Source organism: Pan paniscus, chromosome 7, assembly GCF_029289425.2.
Source record: "Pan paniscus chromosome 7, NHGRI_mPanPan1-v2.0_pri, whole genome shotgun sequence".
Classification (NCBI taxonomy): Eukaryota; Metazoa; Chordata; class Mammalia; order Primates; family Hominidae; genus Pan; species Pan paniscus.
In genome coordinates, this window is record NC_073256.2 from 41,127,621 (window position 1) to 41,147,296 (window position 19,676).

The window sequence follows — 19,676 nt, forward strand, 5'->3', positions numbered from 1 at the left end:
GAGGGCAGCAGGCCCTGGAAGGGGTTTCCTCTGCTCGCCTAAGTTATAGCACAATACTATGTGGACGTTTCATTGAAAATTTTACTTGAAAAAATAAAATTCCAGATACTCAGGTGAGACACAAACCCACTGTTCCTGCTTTGAGACCTGTGAATTCTTGTGGGACATTCTGTGTGGTGGGACAGCTCCACTGACAGCTTGCGTTCCCGAGGTACCAGTTCTCAGAGACCTCGGGAACCCCAACCACTTAGGTCCCAAAGCCACAAGGGTGGCTTTTGTCTTGCTGGGAAGCTGGCTGAGGGCCTGCCAGGGCTGGAGGACCAGCTCTCCCGCACAGGGTTCAGGGCCTCTCCCAGAAAAAAGAGGTTTTGAAGTGAAAAGGCAACGAGGGGCCAGAGGGCTCCCCAGGATGGGTCTTTTGGAGGTAGATTTGATGCCCACAACGCGTGCAAGGCTAAGACCCCCAACTTAGCCAACGAAGCCCATGGCCTCAGAAGGGCTGCAGCTTGCTCAGGCCGTGGGCCAGGATGCATGCTGGACGGTTCTCCAAATAAAAAAGCCCCAAGGGTTTGTCTACACTGCTTACCTGCTGGGGCTGTGAGTGGGGAGACGGCGGCCTGCCTAGGGCTCCTGGTGCCAGGCTCAGGAAGAGTCATTCATTGCAAAGGGCCGGCAAGTGAACCAGGGCCACCTCTGTCCCCAGCCTGTGAGAGGAGCAGCTAGCCCTGAGAAGGGCAAGGATGAATGAGGCTGACCACGTCACAGGAGTCCTCCAAGAGTGACGGGGATTCAGTCATCGGCCACAATGGAGAGGGCCCGGAGCTCACTGAGTTTGGCCTCGTTCTCCCGCTCCCGCTGCTCATCGGAGTGGCCTGGCTGGTCAAGCTGATGGGACAGGTCTCCAAAGATCTTGTGCATTTCCGAGTAGTACACAACCTGGGGGAGGCGACGGGGTTGGCACGTGCTGGCTCCAGGGAACCGTGTGCTTCAGGGGGCCAGAGGCTCACACTTCTCTGCTACCCCCTGCCCTTACCCATCTGGAGCTGTGCAGCAGCGTGCCTTTGGGGATATGCAGGGCACGGAAGGGCTCTAGCTGAGACTGAACCAAAAGGAGCCGGGGAGCAACAGGGCCTCAGTGGCTGGAGGTGGAGGCGCCCCTGCTTTGGGCTCCTGGTTCCCCCAGCAGCAGGTGCAGGAAGGCATGGGCCTCCTAGGGCGACTGTGGAATGATGGGCACCATGACTGGAGTTTTACTGCTTTTTGTAAGCTAGGGGAGAACCCAAGGCTTTTGTCCATGGCAGAAAGACAGCATGGTAGGCTGGTGGCTCCCAAAGCCCTAAGCCAGCTTTAGAGGCACAGGCAAGAAAGGGGATGCCCGTCTAGCCTTCTGTTCCCTCCCAACTTGCATCCCACCCTTGCTCATGGCCCAAGCTGCGTGGCCAGGGGGACAGCTCAGAGGCCAGGTTCACTGCCAGGGTCCCTCTAGGGAGGCACCAGAAATGGTATGGGAGGAGACACAGGGTTGAGGGTGGGGCAGGTGGAGGAATGGGGAAGCCCGTCAATTCTCCCAGATGGCTGAGGACCAGGGGCTTTTCCACAGACAATAGGGGCCACTTCTGCCTCAGTTTCTACCTCATGACCCAATGAAAACATGCAGTTTCCTGAAAGCTTCCACGTTTCACTCTAGACATGAGGAGGAGCTCTAGACACTAAGGGGACCTTGTGGGAAATGCCAGGTGGGGCGGGGACCCACGGCTGATACTCCTGAGGCGAGATTTCCGCCGGCCGAGGGGGTGCTAAAGTGAGCTGGTCTCAACACACTGCTGTCACCTCTGGGTTGGGGGCGGCCCACCCTGCCCCCACTCCCTGCCCAAGCCACTGTGTGCTGAGTCACTGGGAATACTCACTTCTCCATGACTAATGGCAGCCGGGCGGGCGAGGGGGAGGCTGGGGCCCAAGAGGCAGTCAACAGCCCCCAGCAATGCTGCCTGGTTAAAGGGCATCCCTGGCCTCCCATCTGCTCCAACCTGGACATGCGGGAGCCTGGCACCCTGTGGCTTCCTCCTGTGAGCAACAGGAGGGAGGGTGCAGGGCAGCACCCAGGTGACAGTGAGGAAGAGGCAGGCCCAGGTCTCCCGTGAACCCAATGGGGCGGCTGGAGGGAGCCCTCGCTGCAGGAGCAAGTGTCAGGAGAAGTCCCCACCTCCTCCTGCAGGAGGCTCTAGGTCTCACTGCCCCCTAAAGATGGCACAGGACCAAGTACGTGGGTCACTGACAAGGCCCCGCCCCGGCATGAACCCTGCTCAGGTGTCCTGACTGGGGCAGGTGGCCACCCTGACTTTGGCCCGGCAGGGTGGGTGTGCACTGGCCAGACTTCACGGCTGCGACTACGGGCCTGCAGGAAATGGCCACTGGAGGGCGCCAGACGCCCAGCCACGCTCAGACCACCCGGGCCAGGAGGGGCAGAGCCACAGGGACCTGGCAGGGTGCCACGGGTGTTGGGGTACTAAGGCTGTTGCTGAGCGCAAGCCATCAGCAGGGTCCTGTGTGGAAGGGACCCGCTTCTGGCATGGGTGCCCACCCTTTTCTATTTTGCCAGTTGGGGGGAACAATCCTTCCTAAAGGCTTGAAGATGGAGGAGGGTGAGGAGCATGCCACTCCGTGTCCTCCCGTCCCCGAGTGGAAGGAGACGCTGGGGCCTGGCCCGTGTCTGACCCCCAGTGGCGCCCCCATGCCTCCAGGCCTGCCTTTCCACCCCAGGGCCCTAGGAGCAGCCCTGACTGTGGCTCTCCCCAGGGCTCTGGAGCCCCCTTCCTTAGTGGTTCCAAGGCAGGACTCCCGCCGTTTCCTGCTAAAAAGACTGGCTCACAGTAGGCAGGGGAGGGGAGCTGAGTCCTCAGAAAAGGCCTCCATTCTCCAGATCCCTTTCTTCTCGGCACCACCCTGGGCCAAGAAACTGCCCACTTGAGGGTGCGGGGCAGAGGAGCTACTTATGGTGAAATGTAGAGAGATCCATGGGGGAACTGCTGGGCAAAAGGGGAACCTCGGCCATTCCTGGTCTGGGATTTACCAGAGAGCAACGTGAGGGCTCTAACAGCAGACAGGGTCCCCAAGTCGCTGAGCCTGGGACTCTGGTAATGGAATGAATTCCTTCAGGGCTTTGCCTGGGGTGGGTGCCCTGTCTTTACGGAGAATGGCTAAGCCACCCTTCCAGTGTGGGTGACAGGGAGTGGCATGAGCTGTGTATAGCAAGCCCAGGGGAAGAGCACCTGGCGGCCTCACCTGAGCTCGGATGAGGGACTCAAAGCTGGGCTGGAAGTAGTCGAGGCGGCTGCCGTAGAAGCGCGGCATCTCCTCCAGCAGCTGCCTGTTCTTGGCTTCAAAGTCCTCCCGTACAGGCCGCAGCTCCTCTCGTGCCTAGGGAACAAGACCTGGGTGTCGAAACTCTCTCACTGCTGGGTGCCGGATACGGGATGGGTGGGGTGGGGACGTCTGGTGTCTTGGTGCCCCCAGGTGAGGGGAGGGACTTACCACAGGTGACCACGATGGCCCACCTGTCTAGCCCCTGCCCGCCTGTCTCCCCTGGTACCTGGTGGAGCTTGGCCAGCACTGGCCCCGTCTTCTCCTTTTCCTCATACTTCTCCACCTTGGCCTGCAGCCTCCTGTAGTCCTGCAAGGCCTGTTCCCGCCTCTTCACCGCCATGTTGAGGCTCGGGAAGACACTGCCGAACCTGTGGGACAAGCTGGCTGGAGATGGGCCCGTTCTTGAAGGGGTGGCCTGGCTGGAGATGGGTCTGCTCTTGGAGGGGTGGCCTGGCTGGAGATGGGCCCGTTCTTGAAGGGGTGGCCTGGCTGGAGATGGGCCCGTTCTTGAAGGGGTGGCCTGGCTGGAGATGGGTCTGCTCTTGGAGGGGTGGCCTGGCTGGAGATGGGTCTGCTCTTGAAGGGGTGGCCTGGCTGGAGATGGGTCTGCTCTTGGAGGGGTGGCCTGGCTGGAGATGGGTCCGCTCTTGGAGGGGCGTCCTGGCCAGCACTCACTTGTCCAAAAATGTGCCCTGAGCACCTACCAAGCGCCAGACCCTGCTGTAGGTCTTGGGGAGTTCACCGTGAACAAGACAGATGAGGCCTTGTCCCCTGGAGCTTGTGCGAACGTGGACAATGTCATGGGGTGAGGGCAGATGAGAGGAGGTGGGGTTGTGGGCCAGGTCCAGGGAGCTGGGTGGCACAGGGTGGCCCAGGAATGAAGGGTGCCCTGACCCCCACCTCCTGTGAGCTTTATCACACAACGGACTAGGGGATGGTGGGGAGGGTGCCTTGAAGTCATCTGGCCACCTCACTTTTAAAAAGGAGGGAAACTGTAAAAAGGTGTCACACCTTTCTACATTCAGTGGGAACTCACATCAGTCAGGGCAGGGCGCAGCTTGTGCCAAGGTGGCTGAAGAGTAGTGGACCAGGACTCTGTCACATCTGCCCTGGTCACTGACCCTTTGAGGCCCCATCTCCCCGTTTTCTACTTCTTAGCAACAGAACAGACTTTGCCAAAGCCCCGGGGTGGACAGTGGACGTGCCATGGTGCTGTGTGGGATCTCAGGTCAGGGCTCAGGCTGCTGGCAGGGGAGGTGGAGACATGCACAGGCTGGGCGCCTGTGCCAGCCCCTCCCAGATATGTCCCTGGGACCCCATAGAGGCCCTGCTGACTCTACCCAACCACATTGGGGGAGCCTGTCCCCAGGCGTGAAGCCAGGACCCAGGCTCCACTCTGCTGTTCCAGCGCACTTCACCCCTCCTCTCTCCCTGCCCACCTCAGCCCACCAAAACCTCCTCTCCCACTCCTAGGTGCTGACTGTCCCATTATGAGAAGTCAGTTTGGCTCTCTCTTTCCACATGTGAGGAAACAGCCTCCGAGGCCTGGTGGGGGCAGGTCAGACAGCCAACCGAGCATGCCCCGCTCCATGGTCCTGCACCACGCTGGCAGCTGCCACACCTGGCCGCTGACCTGAGAACACGCTGTGGCTTTCCACTAAACTGTAAGCTCCTGAAGTCTGTTTTACATTTATCCTCAAAGAAGGGGGCTGGGCTGGGCCCAGGCCAGTGATCAAAGCATTACCCATGATCACTGCCCAATTCCTGTCTGTCCTAAGGCTCAATATCAAACTCACTCCCCTGGGGATGGGAGGGGCGAAGAGGAGAAGGAGAGGGAAGGTGAGCGAGGCCGGCTGGGAGGTGGGCTGGGCGCAGCCAGCACTGGTGGGGAATGCCTGCCATGCCTTGGTCTGTGCCCACGCAGCCGGGAGCTTCCACCCACCAGGAAAGGGAAATTGAAAGCATCCCCATCCGACATGTGAATGCGGCCCAGAGACTGGGGATTAGAGGCCGAGCCCCTGCAGGGAGGCTGGGGGCGGTGGGGTGGCCATGTGGCCGTGATCTTCATCAGAGGACAGGAAAGCTGGAGTTTCCTGTTTCCGGTGCTGGGGTCCCTGGGAGCTTCTCTTCTGGCAAGAGGAAGCCAATGGGAGGAGGCTGTAGGCTGCGCGGTTTTATGTGGTTGGGGGAGATCGTATGTCAGCTGTGGGGATGCAGGGAGAAGCCAGCCAGGCAGGCCTGAGGGCTCATGCAGAGGTCAGCGGATCCGCTGCGGAGATGTGCGCCCCCTCTGCCACGCCCCCACCTTCCTGGCAGGTGGTGGGCCACCAGGGTGGTGGGAAGTGGCCGGGGTTTCTCTCCATTTGGGCTTCAGAAGCCAGGGATCAGATTTCAAGGGCGCCTTGCTGATACTGAAACTGAGGTGGGAGTCAGTTCCCCAGTTCTCTGAGTCCCTGCCTCATTCTACCAGCCATGGGTGCCTGTGGCAGCCTCTGTGTCCGTCTCTGGGACCCCTGTGGCCCTGGCACAGAAAAGCCATCTGTGGGCAGGGTCTGCTCAGTCTGTGTCCTTCCCAACCAGCCCTGAACAGTCTGTCCCGAAGCCCAGGACCAAAACCCACAGCCACGGAGCTCTTTCTGCACCCCAGCTCCCTATGCAACCCTGTGGCATGGGGCTGCACTGTCCCCAGCAGGCAGGGGGTGGTGGATGCCCACTCTGGGGAGGCTGGGGGGCCAGGGCCAGAGCCGGAGGCACAGTCCCTTCCCTCCCTGCCTTCGCTGAGCCTCCACGGTCCTGGCTTAGAAACAAGAGCTTGCTAGGGTCAGGCGGGCCTTTTCCTAATCCCATACTTCAGGCCTGCACAGTCAACGAACAGCTCAGCAATCCGAAACACCAGGGGCTGCAGGATCAAAAACTGATCCTCTCATTGCCGTGTGGGCCCTGGGCCAGGCCAGTGATAATTAGGCAGAGCCTCATTACCCGGCCCTGGCAAGGCACTGCCTGGGACCACCGCAGAAGAGGCAAGGAAGTGCAGCTGGGCGAACAGGAGCTTTCTAGGTCACAGCCTGCTCGAGAGAGGCCAGGGAAGATGAAGTGATTCGGGGCTTTAAGGCATGGCTCTGCCTGTTCCCCGCCCTGGGGACCGAGGGAATAGGCCTGTCTGATCACTGACCAGGGCCTGCCCAACAGAAGATGAGTCTCACAGAAGCATTCCTGACCCCAACAGGTCACAAGCTAGGGGACCTTCCCGGGCCAGACCCCGCTGCCACGCCCCTCCCTGTGTGCGGCCACCCCCACGTTTCCAAAGCCGAGTGCTGCAGGCAGCTGCTCTCCCAATCCGGCGGGGCAAGATGAAAGGCCTTGCTCATGTCCGCTGAGGGATGGCCAAGATCTCTGCTAGCTCCATTCAGCAAGCCCTGGCCCCAGTGGCTCTCAATCAGGAGGAAGCGGTCAAATGACCACCACAACAGCGGCGGTTGCTGGGTGGGGTGGGAAGGGGGTGGTGGCAGGGGTACCCTGAGCTCGCCTGGGCCATGTGGGTACTCTGGAGCCCCCAGGAGCATGGACGCTTAGGCCACAGGTCACAGAGCTGACGTCCCCACTGAGTTTCCCGTCAGGCCCCATGGGAATCTGGGGACAGGCAGCTAGAAATCCTCTTCAGTCCCCAAGTGGCCGCTGACCTGCCTCTCCCATAAGTGCCCCGAGGCCCCCAGGTGACATTTACTCACTTTTTTAAGGGCTCGATCACAGTCTTCTGGATCTGGTTCACCTGTCAAAGAAAAACCCAAAGACATTAAAACTGGTGGGGAGGGGAGGGCGACACGCAAGGCAGGGCCCCTAACTACCACAGGGCTAGGAAGTCTAAAGGGCCACAGGGTGCTGTCCTTGTCCTGGGCCTGGCCTTGCTCAGGGTGGAGGCCGGGTGGCTGGCCACAGAAGGCTCAGGGGCTGGGGTGAACAGGACTGCCGCCGGCAACCCTCACAGTAAGTAACATGAGCTCGTGGAGCCTCAGGAAGCAGGTAGAGCCAAGGCAGAACAGTCTGGAAAGAGCCCTGTGGGCTTGCAGCACCTTGCAGCACACGAGGCCAGAGGGCTTAGAGCCCTGAGAGCAGAGGGAGCCCACTCGGGCCTCCCCGCACAGTCCACCCAGAGGCCCAGACGGGGCAGAAGTCATGCTTGCCCACCCCACACCAAGACCTAGTCACCTTTTCCTGATTGAAGGCATCCATCCGCTTCATGGCCGTGTCCAGGGCCGTCACCATGTTCAGAAGGTCCTGGTCTTGCTCACAGAGGGGATTGGAGAGTAAGTCCAAGGATATCTTCACGGCAGATTTTGACATGGCTGTGGGAAGCCAAAGCTCGGTGAACCTTCTATGAAGGGGCAGGTTTCACGGCCTTCTCTCCAGGACCCCGTCCTCCTATGCCAGGGGCCTGCACCCTGAAGACCTCTTCCCACAGCCACGGCCGTCAAGAACGGCGAAGTGCCACACAACCACAAGCTGCTGATCCCCATGGTTTAATGTTCATTCCTGACCCTAACACTGCTCCAGACAATTCTTTTGAGCCGCTTTACCTGTTCTCCAAACCCTGGGTTAGAAAAGGACCATCTGGGTGGGAGGCTATAAAATATGTTTCTGGCTCCAAAGATTCTAATTCAGTAAACCTGGTACCCAAGAATATGCATTTAAAAACCACTCTCCAAGTGGTTTGGACGTGATGCTTGGTTTGGGACTCCTGGATGGACAAGAATAACAGTACTCCAGTTTACACATGCTGTTACTACAAAAGGCCCAACAGTAAATATTTCAGGCTTCGTGGGCCATACAATTTCTGTTGCAACTTCTCAACTCTGCCTTGTGCTGTGAAAACTGCCAGCGACAACACATAAAAAAATGGATGTGGCTGTTTCAATAAAACTTTATTGACAAAACTAGGTCAGATTAGGCCAGCAGCTGTAGCCTGCCAACCCCTGGTTTCCTCAATATCCAGTAGGAAGAGATACACTGGAAAATGTGTTTTCCCCCAAGACTCGCCCAGACACACTCTGCAGCTGGTACAGGCGGGACTGGGACAGCAGGGCCCTCCTCCAGGGTCTGTTCCTGCTCCCCCAGAATTTTGTTTGTAAATAATGGAAACCTGGGGACTTGTACGGGACAAAGAGCTCCAAAGCTGCCAGCAGGTCCCCATCTTGGGGTTCTGCCAAGGTTCCCATGCACTCTCATTTAGGGCTCAAACAACCCAGGGGATGTCTAGCGGAAATGTAGTTTGGTTCCATTTTAGAGAGGAGGCAGATTAGGCGCAAAAGGGTTTGTAATGCCTCCAAGGTCAAACGGCTGAGTGCGCCAGCCGGGCCCTGACCCTTGACCCTGGGCAGCTGCTTCCCTGTTCACTGCTCTCCTTCTGATCTGGCCTAGAGGAAGCCGGTGGACAGGTCCATCAGGCTCTGTCCATCAGGCATCCACTGACGTTTTTCAAGGCACCCTGGTACCGGATCCCCACGAATGTGCCGCCCACCCCTCTGTGCTCCTCCCTCCTGTGTTGACATTCCCTGCTGGGCAGATGGGAAGCCTGGGAGTCACAGGCGGCTCAGAGGCGGGCTGGAGACCTGCTGGCAGCTTTGGAGCTCTTGGTCCTGAACATGTTTTCAGGCCTCCATTATTTCTAGATTCTAGAAACAAAATTCTGGAGGGGCAGGAAGTGGCCCTGGAGAAGGGTCATGCTGGCCTGATGCCGTCTGTACCAGTGTCAGAGTGCATCTGGGGCAGGTCTCAGGAGAGAAGACACATTGCGAATGCATTTCTTACCATATGCATGTTACTGAATTTAAGATGCTCTTCATTATAAGTCACTTATTGTATAAACTACTAAGGGAGAAAAAATTGTTGTCAATCAAACCAGGCTACGCTTTCAGTACTTTGATTTCAGAGATGTTAACTGTGGAAAAAGTGTCTTAGGACCCATGACATAAGGTCTGCCTCCCAGTTAATCACAGATGTGGCCTTGCCTAGCACTCCATGGCATGAACCTGAACCCTGACCCTGCGCTCCCCGGGGAAGGGTCTGCCTCCGCCAGGCCCCTTCACCAGTCAGCAAAGCAGCGCTGAGCGGACTAGCCAGCCCGGAGCACCCTCCTGGGGTTTTTCTGGAATCTGGGAGAGTGCTACAGTCAACCAGCAAAAGGGCAAACTGTGGGAGAAGGCTGGAAATGTAAACTTTCCAGAAATGTTGAAGCAACGGAGGGAAAAACACCTCTTAAATTCTGTGGAGTGACTCTGTAGATTTAGGAACAAACGTTACGTATAACTTGATTTGATTATGAAATGATCACATACAGCATAATAAAAAGATAATAAAATTCTGGATAAAGCTGGAAATGTTTCTGAAAAACATCTTCTGCTATTTCTTAAAAAAATATCTGAGGAAAACAACCCAAAAAGCCAGAGGAGCGAGGAGACGGTCTTCCCACTTTCCTTTTTTTTTTTTTTTTCAGACGGAGTTTCGCTCTTGTCACCCAGGCTGGATGGAGTGCAATGGCATCATCTCGGCTCACTGCATCCTCCGCCTCCTGGCTTCAAGTGATTCTCCTGCCTCAGCCTCTCAAGTAGCTGGGATTACAGGCGCCTGCCATCACACCCACCTAATTTTTGTATTTTTAGTAGAGACGGGGTTTCACCATGTTGGCCAGGCTGGTCTCGAACTCCTGACCTCGGGTGATCTACCTGCCTTCGCCTGCCAAAGTGCTGGGATTACGGGTGTGAGCCACTGCGCCCAGCCCAGCTGCATTTTCCCCTTTCTTTCCTAAAGCTCTTGCATTGTCAGGAAATCAAGGAACTGAGTGGGCTCAGTGGCCGGCCCTGGGCAGAACTGGGTCTGGAATCCCCACCCAGTGATGCCCCCGCTTCATGTGCGCAGAGCAGAGCTGGGGTAGATGACACCAAGAACACCATGGTCTTGGCTGGGTGTAGTGGCTCATGCCTGTAATCCCTGTGCTTTGGGAAGCTGAAGCAGGAGGATCCCTTGAGCCCAGGAGTTCGAGACCAGCCTGGATGACATAGTGCGACTCCGTTCCCCCTCAACAAAAATAAACAGCAGGTCTTCATGCCCCTCTGGACCTGTGGTCCCTGCCCCAGCCCATACCCCTCATTGTTCCCTGCAGGGACTGGGAGAGGGGCACAGTCAGCCTGGCCCACACCAGGAGGCTGGTGATCTTTGAACCTTAGAGAAAGTGAGGGTCTTGGACCCCACCCGGGTCTCTGGAGTCCTGATGCGGCCTCTGGAATGTAAGATTCAAAGATTCACCAGAGCACTCTGAAAGTAGTATGAGTTTCTGAAAGAAAGGTCATCTTTTTTAGAATAACTGGGGATTTTCCACCTTGCTGGGGGAGCGCAGGAGATTCCACGCTCAGGAAAAGCATCCCTCCATTCCCCTCAACTGTCCAGATCAGTGGTGCTCACAGTGTGGGCCTCAGCATCACCTGGGAACTCCAGGGACACACATTTTCAGGTCTCGCCCAGCTCATGAGTTAGTTGGAGGCTGGAGGTGGGGCCCAGCGGCCCACGGCACAGCAAGCCCGCCTACAACGCTGATGCCCCGTACGTGAGACTGATGTGGCTGTCAGGCTCGCCTCGGCCCCATGACCACCACCACCGCTCTTCAGAGGCACTGTCTCTGCCCACATCCATTCCTGACTGAGGACAGTAGTGTTAGGCTTCTGCAGTAACCCATCCAACTCTGGTTTCTCTGCTGGAAAACTAAGCTTTCCACAGCCACGGACGGTGCGTCACAGACCCCTGATGCCCTCCTTGGTTCCGTAGCAAGCCACTGTGAACACAGCACACCCTGGCTTCATTTATGCTCTGACAATGCAGCTGTCTGCAGAAGCAGGAAGGAAAGGAAGCAATGGCTCACAGCAGCTCCCGAACTGGAAAGGCAGTGGGGACCGATCAAGAAAAATGCGACCCAAGTAACTCAGACCTGAAATAACTACAAAACAAACAACTGCAGACAAACTCCCAAATCCAGTCCTTGGCTTGTGACACACATAGTTTGGCAACGCTAGAGGCCAGGAGCAAGGTGCATGTTCAGACCAGCCCACGGCCCAGGAATTAGCACTGGCATGAAAATTCATGGCACAGACCAAGACGGCCACAGTCCCTGCACAGGCAGTCAGCGCTCACCCGGGCATGGTGGTGGTGGTGATGGTGGTGGTGGTGGTCACGGCGGCTCCCAGGGAAGGAATGCTTTCCTTTTGTGATCAGTGCTTTGTAGGAAAGGTGTGTTTACACATCAGTAACTGGCTGAGGCTTAGGAGCTGGCATAAAATGGGAACAAATTCAAAGCACTGCCTCTATTAGGGACATTTCAAGCGTTTTCCTCTTAACTGCAGTACCAAGTAGGAGCATGCTGGTCCTCAAGTCCCACCCTTAGGTGCCCACTGCCCTGTGGCCCTTTGAATGGTGTCAGGAGACAGTGAGGCCGCCCCATTTGCACTAGGCTCACAGACAGCCAAGCAAAGAGTGGATGGGCCACGGTTCCGGAGTGGGGGCTGTTTCAGTCACCTTCTAGTTTGGTGGTGGGCGCGGGGGTGGGCAAAGGAATGAGTGGGGCATGGGCAGGCTTCGCTGTGGAGACAAGGCCCTGGACTTGGAGAAGAGGAGCTGAACTCTTCCTCCTTTATCAAATGGACACGCCCATTTATAAAATGGGTGTGTCATGTGCCCCGCCAATCTCAAGGTCAGAAAAGCTCAGGGAGGTGAAATTTCTTCACAGCCATAACACGGCATTATTCAGCAGCTGGAGTGGCCGAGGGGACTGAGGATGGCTTCTCCACCCTCCTGCTGCCTCTCCTGCATCTCTGGTCAGCATGCACCACCTTAGAGCCTCTGCGCTTGCTGTCCACTGTGTTTCAGGCCCTCTTCCCTTGGCTCTATTTGTGTGGGTTATTCATTCCTTCAGGACTCTGCCCAGGGATCACGTCCCCAGGAAGGCCTCCCTTGACCCTGTCACTCTCCACCTCCTTATTTTTATTGACCCTGCACGCCACGACGTGTCATTATATACCGATCCGCTTGTGGACCTCTTGCAGGTCTTCCTCCTAGAACGTAAGCTCCCATCTTGTCTTGCTGTTGAGTCTCTAGTGCTGAGTGCCTGGTGCACGTGGGTTCTCGGTCAGTATCTGCTGAGTGAGAGGAAGTGGGCAGTCCTGGCCATACCCAAGTCTCTTTCAGGTCCTCGTCCCAGTGTGGTATATGGACACGGCTTCCCCACTGGACCCAGGGAAGGAGCTGCAGGAGTCCACCCAGTCAGGGAGGCTTGCTGCCGACCATGACGACGGTGATGACAGGAGCGGACACCCCGAGAGCTGACCCGTGCCAGGCCCTGTTCTCAGTGCTTTACGTTGCTCATCCAACTTCATCTTCAGCAACAGCCTGTGCCACTCGGATTGGCATTACCTGTGCTTCTCGGGTGACGGAACTGAGGTAGAGCTAAGTCAGTTGTCCAGAGCTGCGCAGGGAGTGCTGAAGCTATTGATCAACCTTTGGTCAAGTGCTTGCTGCTCCGGGGTGGGAAAGTCAAGGCCTTGGAGAAAGAACCTCAAGGAATGGTCTCCATCTCACCCGGTTGCTCGTTGCCTCCTTCCTGGGACATGGCCTGCAGCAAGGGCTCTGGACACTCCCTTATTCCCGACCTGCTTGTGTCTCTAGGCTCCCAGGCCTGGTTCCTCCTTGTTTCAAACAAGAGCTCTCCAGCCAAGAAACCTCCCCAAGGGTCCTGGCTGTTTCCCAGCACCTGCTGGCCCCCACTTCCCAAGGACCTCCCAGTGCCCTTTGTCATGATAGAATTATCTGGGATATTTCTGGCCTTACACTTTAACCCAACCTCCTGTTTAAACACATGACAGCTTCCATTCTTGTTGCCACCAGAGCGCCCGTCCCAGCAGGCCAGGGAGTCTCGTTTCTGCGGGAAGGAATGTGCTTCCCTTTCCCTCTGGACAGCCTGAGCCGGTGGCCAGGATTCTGAGGCAATGGAGGCATCTGCTACCAGAAGCTTCTACCAGCTGCAGTACTGCCCTGACTGGAGTCCCAGGAGAGCCTTGCCCCAGCACCCACATCCAGAGTGGGGCAGTGCGAGCTCTGTGCAAAGTGGGATCTGACTGGTGAGGAGTAACTGTCCTCAGGCTGCTTCTCAGGACACTCGGTACACGTCCTCTGAGCGCAGCAACTTCAGAGCCCTTGGGGGGCTGAGAGAGGAGGGTGCCCACCTCTGCCCCACCTGCTCAAGCCAGTGGTGCGGGTGGAAAGTCACCTACCCAGGTCGGCGTCGGTGCTCTTCTTCATGTCTTTCTGCAGCCTCCGGGTCTGCTCTTCCAGCCTGCAAGGCAGGGGACGGGCTGCTTGGGGTCCCCTTCCTTCCCCCTACCTGAGCGAAGCCCAGGTGCTCTGGAGGGCCTGCCAGGGAGGAGGAGAAAGGGATCTTCTCCATGGGGACTTTTCCCGCTGACTGAAGTGCCACTACACCCAAAGGCTATGAGTGAATGACTCTCACATGGCCATTGCCGGGGAACAGTTCCAGCAGCCTGGTGACCTGAGCTGCCCTCAGCTTCCAGGGTGCTCACGGTGCAGAGGGGCAGGCCAGGGAAGGGCACGGGGCAGACAGGTGAGACCTGGCAGGGGGCCCTTGTCCCTCCCTGCCTCCCACCTCATCTTTCTGGGGTTGACACTCACTGCTGAAGTTTTCCATACTCCCTTTCAAAGTCTCTCTCCACCTGCAACGAGAGAGATAACTCAATTATCGGAGAAATGACAACACGGTGGAAAAAACCTCCCAGCCTCCTGAAACTCTCTCCACACCCTGCCCCAGTCCGCAGAAAACAACACGGTCCAGTTCACACAAGCACCGACAGATCGCTCCTGACACGGTATTCCTGTGTTCCCAAGTTAATTAAGTGTTTGATTTACGGAGGAAGGCTCCCCTCCCAGAGGGTCCAGCCAGGCAGGTGCCAGCGGACTGTGGCTCTGCTCTTCCCAGCTGGGAGCAAGGCACTCGCTGCATGCCCTCCTCACCCCAGGCTGGAGGCAGTCAGGGTGCTCAGAACGTGACTGGACCCCATCCAGGGAGGCAGCAGAGTGCAGAGGAGAGGGCGGGTCTGGAATTGGGGGTCTGTCTCTGCCTTTTCCTAGTTTCCAGGTCCATGCAGGGCACCTCCCCTCCTACCCTGCCCTCCACTCAGGGCCACCTGCCCCTGCTGGGCTCAGGGTGGGTCAGGAACAATTGTGCACCTGTGCTTTGTGATTGGGATGCATCAAACACAGACACTGTGATTACTGACTCAGGTCAGGCTCTCTCCATTCCCGACCGGATATCAACTCTCTTGAGAGCCAGCAACACTGAAACCAAATGGGTGAGTCCTGAACCCGGGGCTGCACTTGTTGCGGAAGATGAAGTTAAGAAGTCTAGTACTTTCTTCTGGTGCCTTGACTTCACTATCTGTAAAACGGAGCCTCATGATTGGTCTCTTATGGGCATGCAATGGGAAGTAAATGACATCGAGAGGCAAAGGAGACTAAGCTAGAGGCCTGCTCTCCCTGGCCAGAGCTGCAGCTGTCAGGGGCCAGCTTCGGGCTTCGTGCTCTGAGAAGTCAAAACCGCTAACTCACATTCACAGAGCCCTCACTGTGTGCTTTACAAGAATGGAGTTCTCTACACTCATCTCCAAGGCAGGTCACTGGGAACCAGGTTACGTACCCTGGCCAAGGTCACCCCATTGGTGAGGGGTAGAGTTGAGCACAGTGGGAATGGAACCCAAGCAGCCTGGCTCCACAGCCTGTGTTCGTAACCATCATTCTCCTGGAAGGCATTTGCTGATAAATGAAAGCCTTGACCCAAGAAAGAAGTCTTCCTGGCTGCTCCCTGGGAATCCTGTTCCCAAGAGCCCTAGATCCTGACTTCTGCTCTGAGGGTCAGGGAGTACACATCTGCAGAAACTGTCAAAGCCACGCTATTCCTACCACTGTCTTCCATCAACGCTGACCTGATGAGAGCGTTCAAAGCCCATTAACCTTAGCACTCCACGTTTGGATTTAGATTAATTCAACATAGCCCTGGAATGACAAAACAGCATTTATGTTACAAATGAGGAGCCCGAAGCCCAGAGACAGGAGTGACTTCCCTAAGGATGCAGGACATTCTGGTGGCAATGCAAGGCTAGAATCCAGAGTCTTGGTTCAGGTCTTTTTGTTTCAAATTTAAACAACATTCATTCCTACGAACATGTATTGAGCACCTATTAAGTGCGATGCATTCTGCCAGGTTCTGGGGATACCCTGGTGATTCAAACAGACATGGGCCCTGGTGGTGGAGATAAACAACTGCCAGATACAAATTTACTTGCTGACTATGATGGGCCTTTTGGACAGCAGGAATGAGGCCACAGAGAGTTGAACACAGAGTCTGCTTAGCTCTGGCTCTCTGGGCATGACAACAGACTCATTGCATGGAGATAGCTTACCCTTCCTCATTTCAACTGTAAAATCCAGAAGCAGGAAAAAATGCTCTTTTCCTTACTTTATGATCCTAGCATCTAGAACATTCCACAAAACTGTGAAGTAAAACCCACCATTGGTGCCCCCGCCTCCCATCCTACAATCTTTCTTCCTCTTTTCAACAGACTCTTTCTCCATCCAGGAACCCACTATTTTTATCATTACTTACCTTAGGATCCAGCAAAAGCTACTCATAAGAAAAAAATTCAAAATTCACTCCCACTAAAGCACAAATGCTTGATGAGCATTTAAAGTGTTGCCTGTCCCAGGGGATTTGCAAGTTTGCAGGAATCAAAGTCTTAGCTAAAGGAACGGAAAGACTCTGGTGTAACTGCAGGTGGGAAATTTGCTTTGGTGTGAAGGAGCCTCGCCAGGGCCCTTGAAAGTCTGTACTTTGGTGTCAGCCTGGTTTTTTCCAGCAGGGCTGGAAGAATGCAGTTTAGAGGCATGAGCAGAGACAGGTAAGATATGAACTCTGATACTAGCTGTGGAGACTTGATAGTACTAAGCATTTTTTTTTTTTTGAGACAGGGTTTTGCTCTGTTGCCCAGGCTGGAATGCGATGGTGGCATCATGGCTCACTGCAGCCTTGACCTTCTAGGCTCAAGCAATACTTCTGTCTCAGCCTCCTGCATAGCTGGGACTATAGGCATATGCCATTATGCCTGGCTAATTTTTTAAATTTTAGTGGAGACGGGATTTTGCTATGTTGCCTAGGCTTGTCTTGAACTCCTGGCCTCAAGTGATCCTCTTGCATTGGCCTCCCAAAGTGCTGGGATTACAGGTTTAAGCCACCTCACCCAGCCAACTTTAGGTGGCTTACGAGGAAATAGCTGATATCATCTACCCCAGTGGTTCCTTTTGAGGATTAAGAGGCAGTGCGTGTAGAGCAGATTGCAAGGTGCCTGGCCCATGGCAGTCCTCACTAAATGTTAGTTTCTGTGTTTTTCTCCTGCTCACTGGGGTGCTGGGAAGACCAGAGCAATTTGGGGCTGCAGGCTGGGCTATAAACCTGGGCTATAAGCTGCCCCAAGCACACAGGAAAAACTGGCAGCCAGGGAAACCCTGATGTTGGTTAAGGGTGGAGTCCCATGCTTGGGTGTTGTGACAATGCCCTAGCTCCCTTTACTAGACACACTTTTTTTTTTTTCTTTTGAGACGGAGTTTCGCTCTTGTCACCCAGGCTACAGTGCAATGGCGTAATCTCGGCTCACCGCAACCTCCACCTCCCGGGTTCAAACGATTCTCCTGCCTCAGCCTCCCGAGTAGCTGGGATTACAGGCATGTGCCACCGCGCCTGGCTAATTTTTGTGTTTTTAATAGAGACAGGGTTTCTCCATGTTGGTCAGGCTGGCCTTGAACTCCTGACCTCAGGTGATCCCACCCGCCTCGGCCTCCCAAAGTGTTGGGATTATAGGCGTGAGCCACTGTGCCCAGCCTGCTGGACACATCCTTCTTCTTCTTTTTTTTTTTTTTTTTTTTTTTTGAGACAGAGTCTCACTCTGTCGCTCAGACTGGAGCGCGGTGGCACAATCTCTGCTCACTGCAACCTCTGCCTCCCAGGCTCAAACAATTCTCATGCCTCAGCCTCCCACGTATAGCTGGGACTACAGGAGTGAGCCACCATACCCGGCTAATTTTTGAATTTTTTTTTTTTTTTTTTGGTAGAGATGAGGTCACCATGTTGCCTGGGCTGGTCTTGAACTCCTGGCCTCAAGTGATCTGCCTGCCTTGGCCTCCCAAAGTGCTGGGATTACAGGCATGAGCCACCGCGCCCGGCCCACATCTTTCTTCTAACCTTGCAGGATATGACAGCTGAGCAGCATCTTTACTTATTAAAAGTATTTATTTCCAGAAAGAGAAAATTAAAACTAAGCACTACTTGGCCCAAACCAAACTCCTCTAGAGATCCAGAACACACAGGGGGCGCTCTTTGGGAGGGGTGCTGAGTGTTAGCTGAACCCCGGGGCCCCAGCCTTTGGCTCCCTTCCTCCCTTTTGCAATCCCCCAAGTGTGCCGATGTGTGTGGGATGTCAGACAACACCTGATCTCCCTGGCTGGGGACTGCTTGGACTTGTACCGGGAGGGACTTCAGGTTTTCAGCTAGGTTGGATCATCCTGGAAGCTGAGGAACTTGAGGTCTCACAACGAAGCTGAGGAGCAGGTCAGGGGCGGGAGCGCGTTTTCTACTTGGTGCCGCTCAAGGCCATCTGACAGCCTGAGAGGAGTTTGGACACATTTCACCTCCCCTGCTTCCAGCGGCCGGGGTGGGTTGCTTCTCTAGCTCACTGGTCCGAGAGTTCTCTCCTCCACTGGGGAAAGATGCACGGGGACACTGCCAGAATTCTAGCCTCTCAGATAATGGCTAAGGGACTAAAGGGACACACTGGAGCCTCATTCTGAGGAAAAGAGCCAGACAGAAAAGATCTGAACATCTTTGAATGCTTGATGCCTTTGCCAAAAAGGCAATTGGACCCCAGTCAACAATGCAAGTATAAACACATGTGCACGGACCGTCAGGGGATCAGGGCAAGCTGGGCCAGGCTGGCGAGGTTAGCTCAGGGAGAACCAAGCCCCAGACGACTACCCTTGGCCACCCCCTGCATTCATTCTCCAAGGCCCACGGTGGGAGGAAGGGGTTTTGCTGTTCCCTGCTCTTTTGGCAGTGCACAGGTCAGGCCCTGGCACAGAGTGGGAACTCAGTATGAAGTGAATGAACAGGCTGAGTTCCCACCCAAACTTATGCTCATGGTGAAGTGAAAAAGGAAACTGGCAGGCAGGGCCGGGGCTCTGATCCCAGGGCTGAGGTGCATCTGATCGGAGTCTGAGAAGCCCAGAATCCTCAGCACTCTGGGAAGCCCCTCCTTCAAGGGATGCTCTGGGTGGAAAGTGGGCTCCCTGTAGGTATGTTCTAGCAGGATTAAGCAGGATTAACGAGGCTAAGGGCCCCGCCACCTGGCAGATGAAAATCCTTCTCCAGTGGAGAGGCTGCATGTGGCCAGACTCTCTTTGCCCTAACTTTGCAGAGCACCCACCTGGCTAGGAACCTTGGAGCGCATGTTCCTTGTGTGCAAGACTCACAGTAACCCTTGTTTCAGGGGGACACAAAGAGCAAAGCTTCCAACAGCTCGTCCATCCTCCCAGGTTATGCAGGAAGGTGTGGCGGCTTCTTCCTACGCTAAGATGCTCCCGCCACTTTATGGGACCTGAGGAGCGGGAGGGGACTGGGTGGAAGGTTAGGATCGGGATCGGGGGAGCTTTTGTTCCTCCATCTCAGTTCTAATGGTCAGCCCCAGCAGGAACAAGCCATTCTAGCCAAAGCCTTGACAATAATGGAATTTGTGTTAATAACCTGGGCACAGGAGAACAGTGAGGGTAGGGACACAATGCTTTCTTTGTGCCTGACAGTTGGGTGCCTTGAGCCAAAAACCTCCTGAAACTCCCTGAAGATAACATGAGCATTTCTTCCCATGACAGGGGCTCCATGACTTCCAATAACCTAGGCAGCCACAGCTGCTCCCCTCCCTGAAAGTGCCTGGGCAAGAACAACAGAGTGCGTCACTGCTGTTCAAGGGCAGCTGCCAGAGATGCTGAGACAACTGCACAGCCCAGGCCTGTTTTGGGGGCCAGGAGGGGGTGGTGGGTGGGGAATGAGACTGAAGAGGCAGGGTCTTACTACTTCTACTTCAGTGCCTCTGGGGAGTGGAGGGGTATAGGCCAGGGAAGCAAATAACTACTCCAAGCTGTAGCTCAGCTGTGATTCCTTGTGA

At 55.7% G+C, this 19,676-nt stretch overlaps 1 protein-coding gene across 5 annotated transcripts in view; it reads right to left on the reverse strand.

Annotated features, from left to right (window-relative positions):
- Positions 1-63: 63 nt before the first annotated feature.
- The window catches only part of BIN3 (bridging integrator 3), a 46,270-nt gene continuing 26,657 nt past the window's right edge, over positions 64-19,676 (reverse strand). The window contains exons 3-10 of one of the 5 annotated variants that reach the window (XR_008955835.2): positions 14,089-14,129; positions 13,674-13,735; positions 7,570-7,706; positions 7,092-7,132; positions 3,590-3,731; positions 3,283-3,417; positions 1,908-2,064; positions 798-936 (exon numbers count right to left, since the gene is read on the reverse strand). Coding sequence is in view for 4 of the 5 variants with exons in the window: in XM_063606667.1 (XP_063462737.1) it covers positions 3,091-3,417; positions 3,590-3,731; positions 7,092-7,132; positions 7,570-7,706; positions 13,674-13,735; positions 14,089-14,129 (750 nt within the window). In the remaining variant the exon portion in view is untranslated. Of the gene's footprint in view, positions 3,418-3,589; positions 3,732-7,091; positions 7,133-7,569; positions 7,707-13,673; positions 13,813-14,088; positions 14,130-19,676 lie in introns of all 5 variants that reach the window. The other 4 variants (XM_003823593.5, XM_063606668.1, XM_063606667.1 and 1 more) reach the window with 4 other exon arrangements.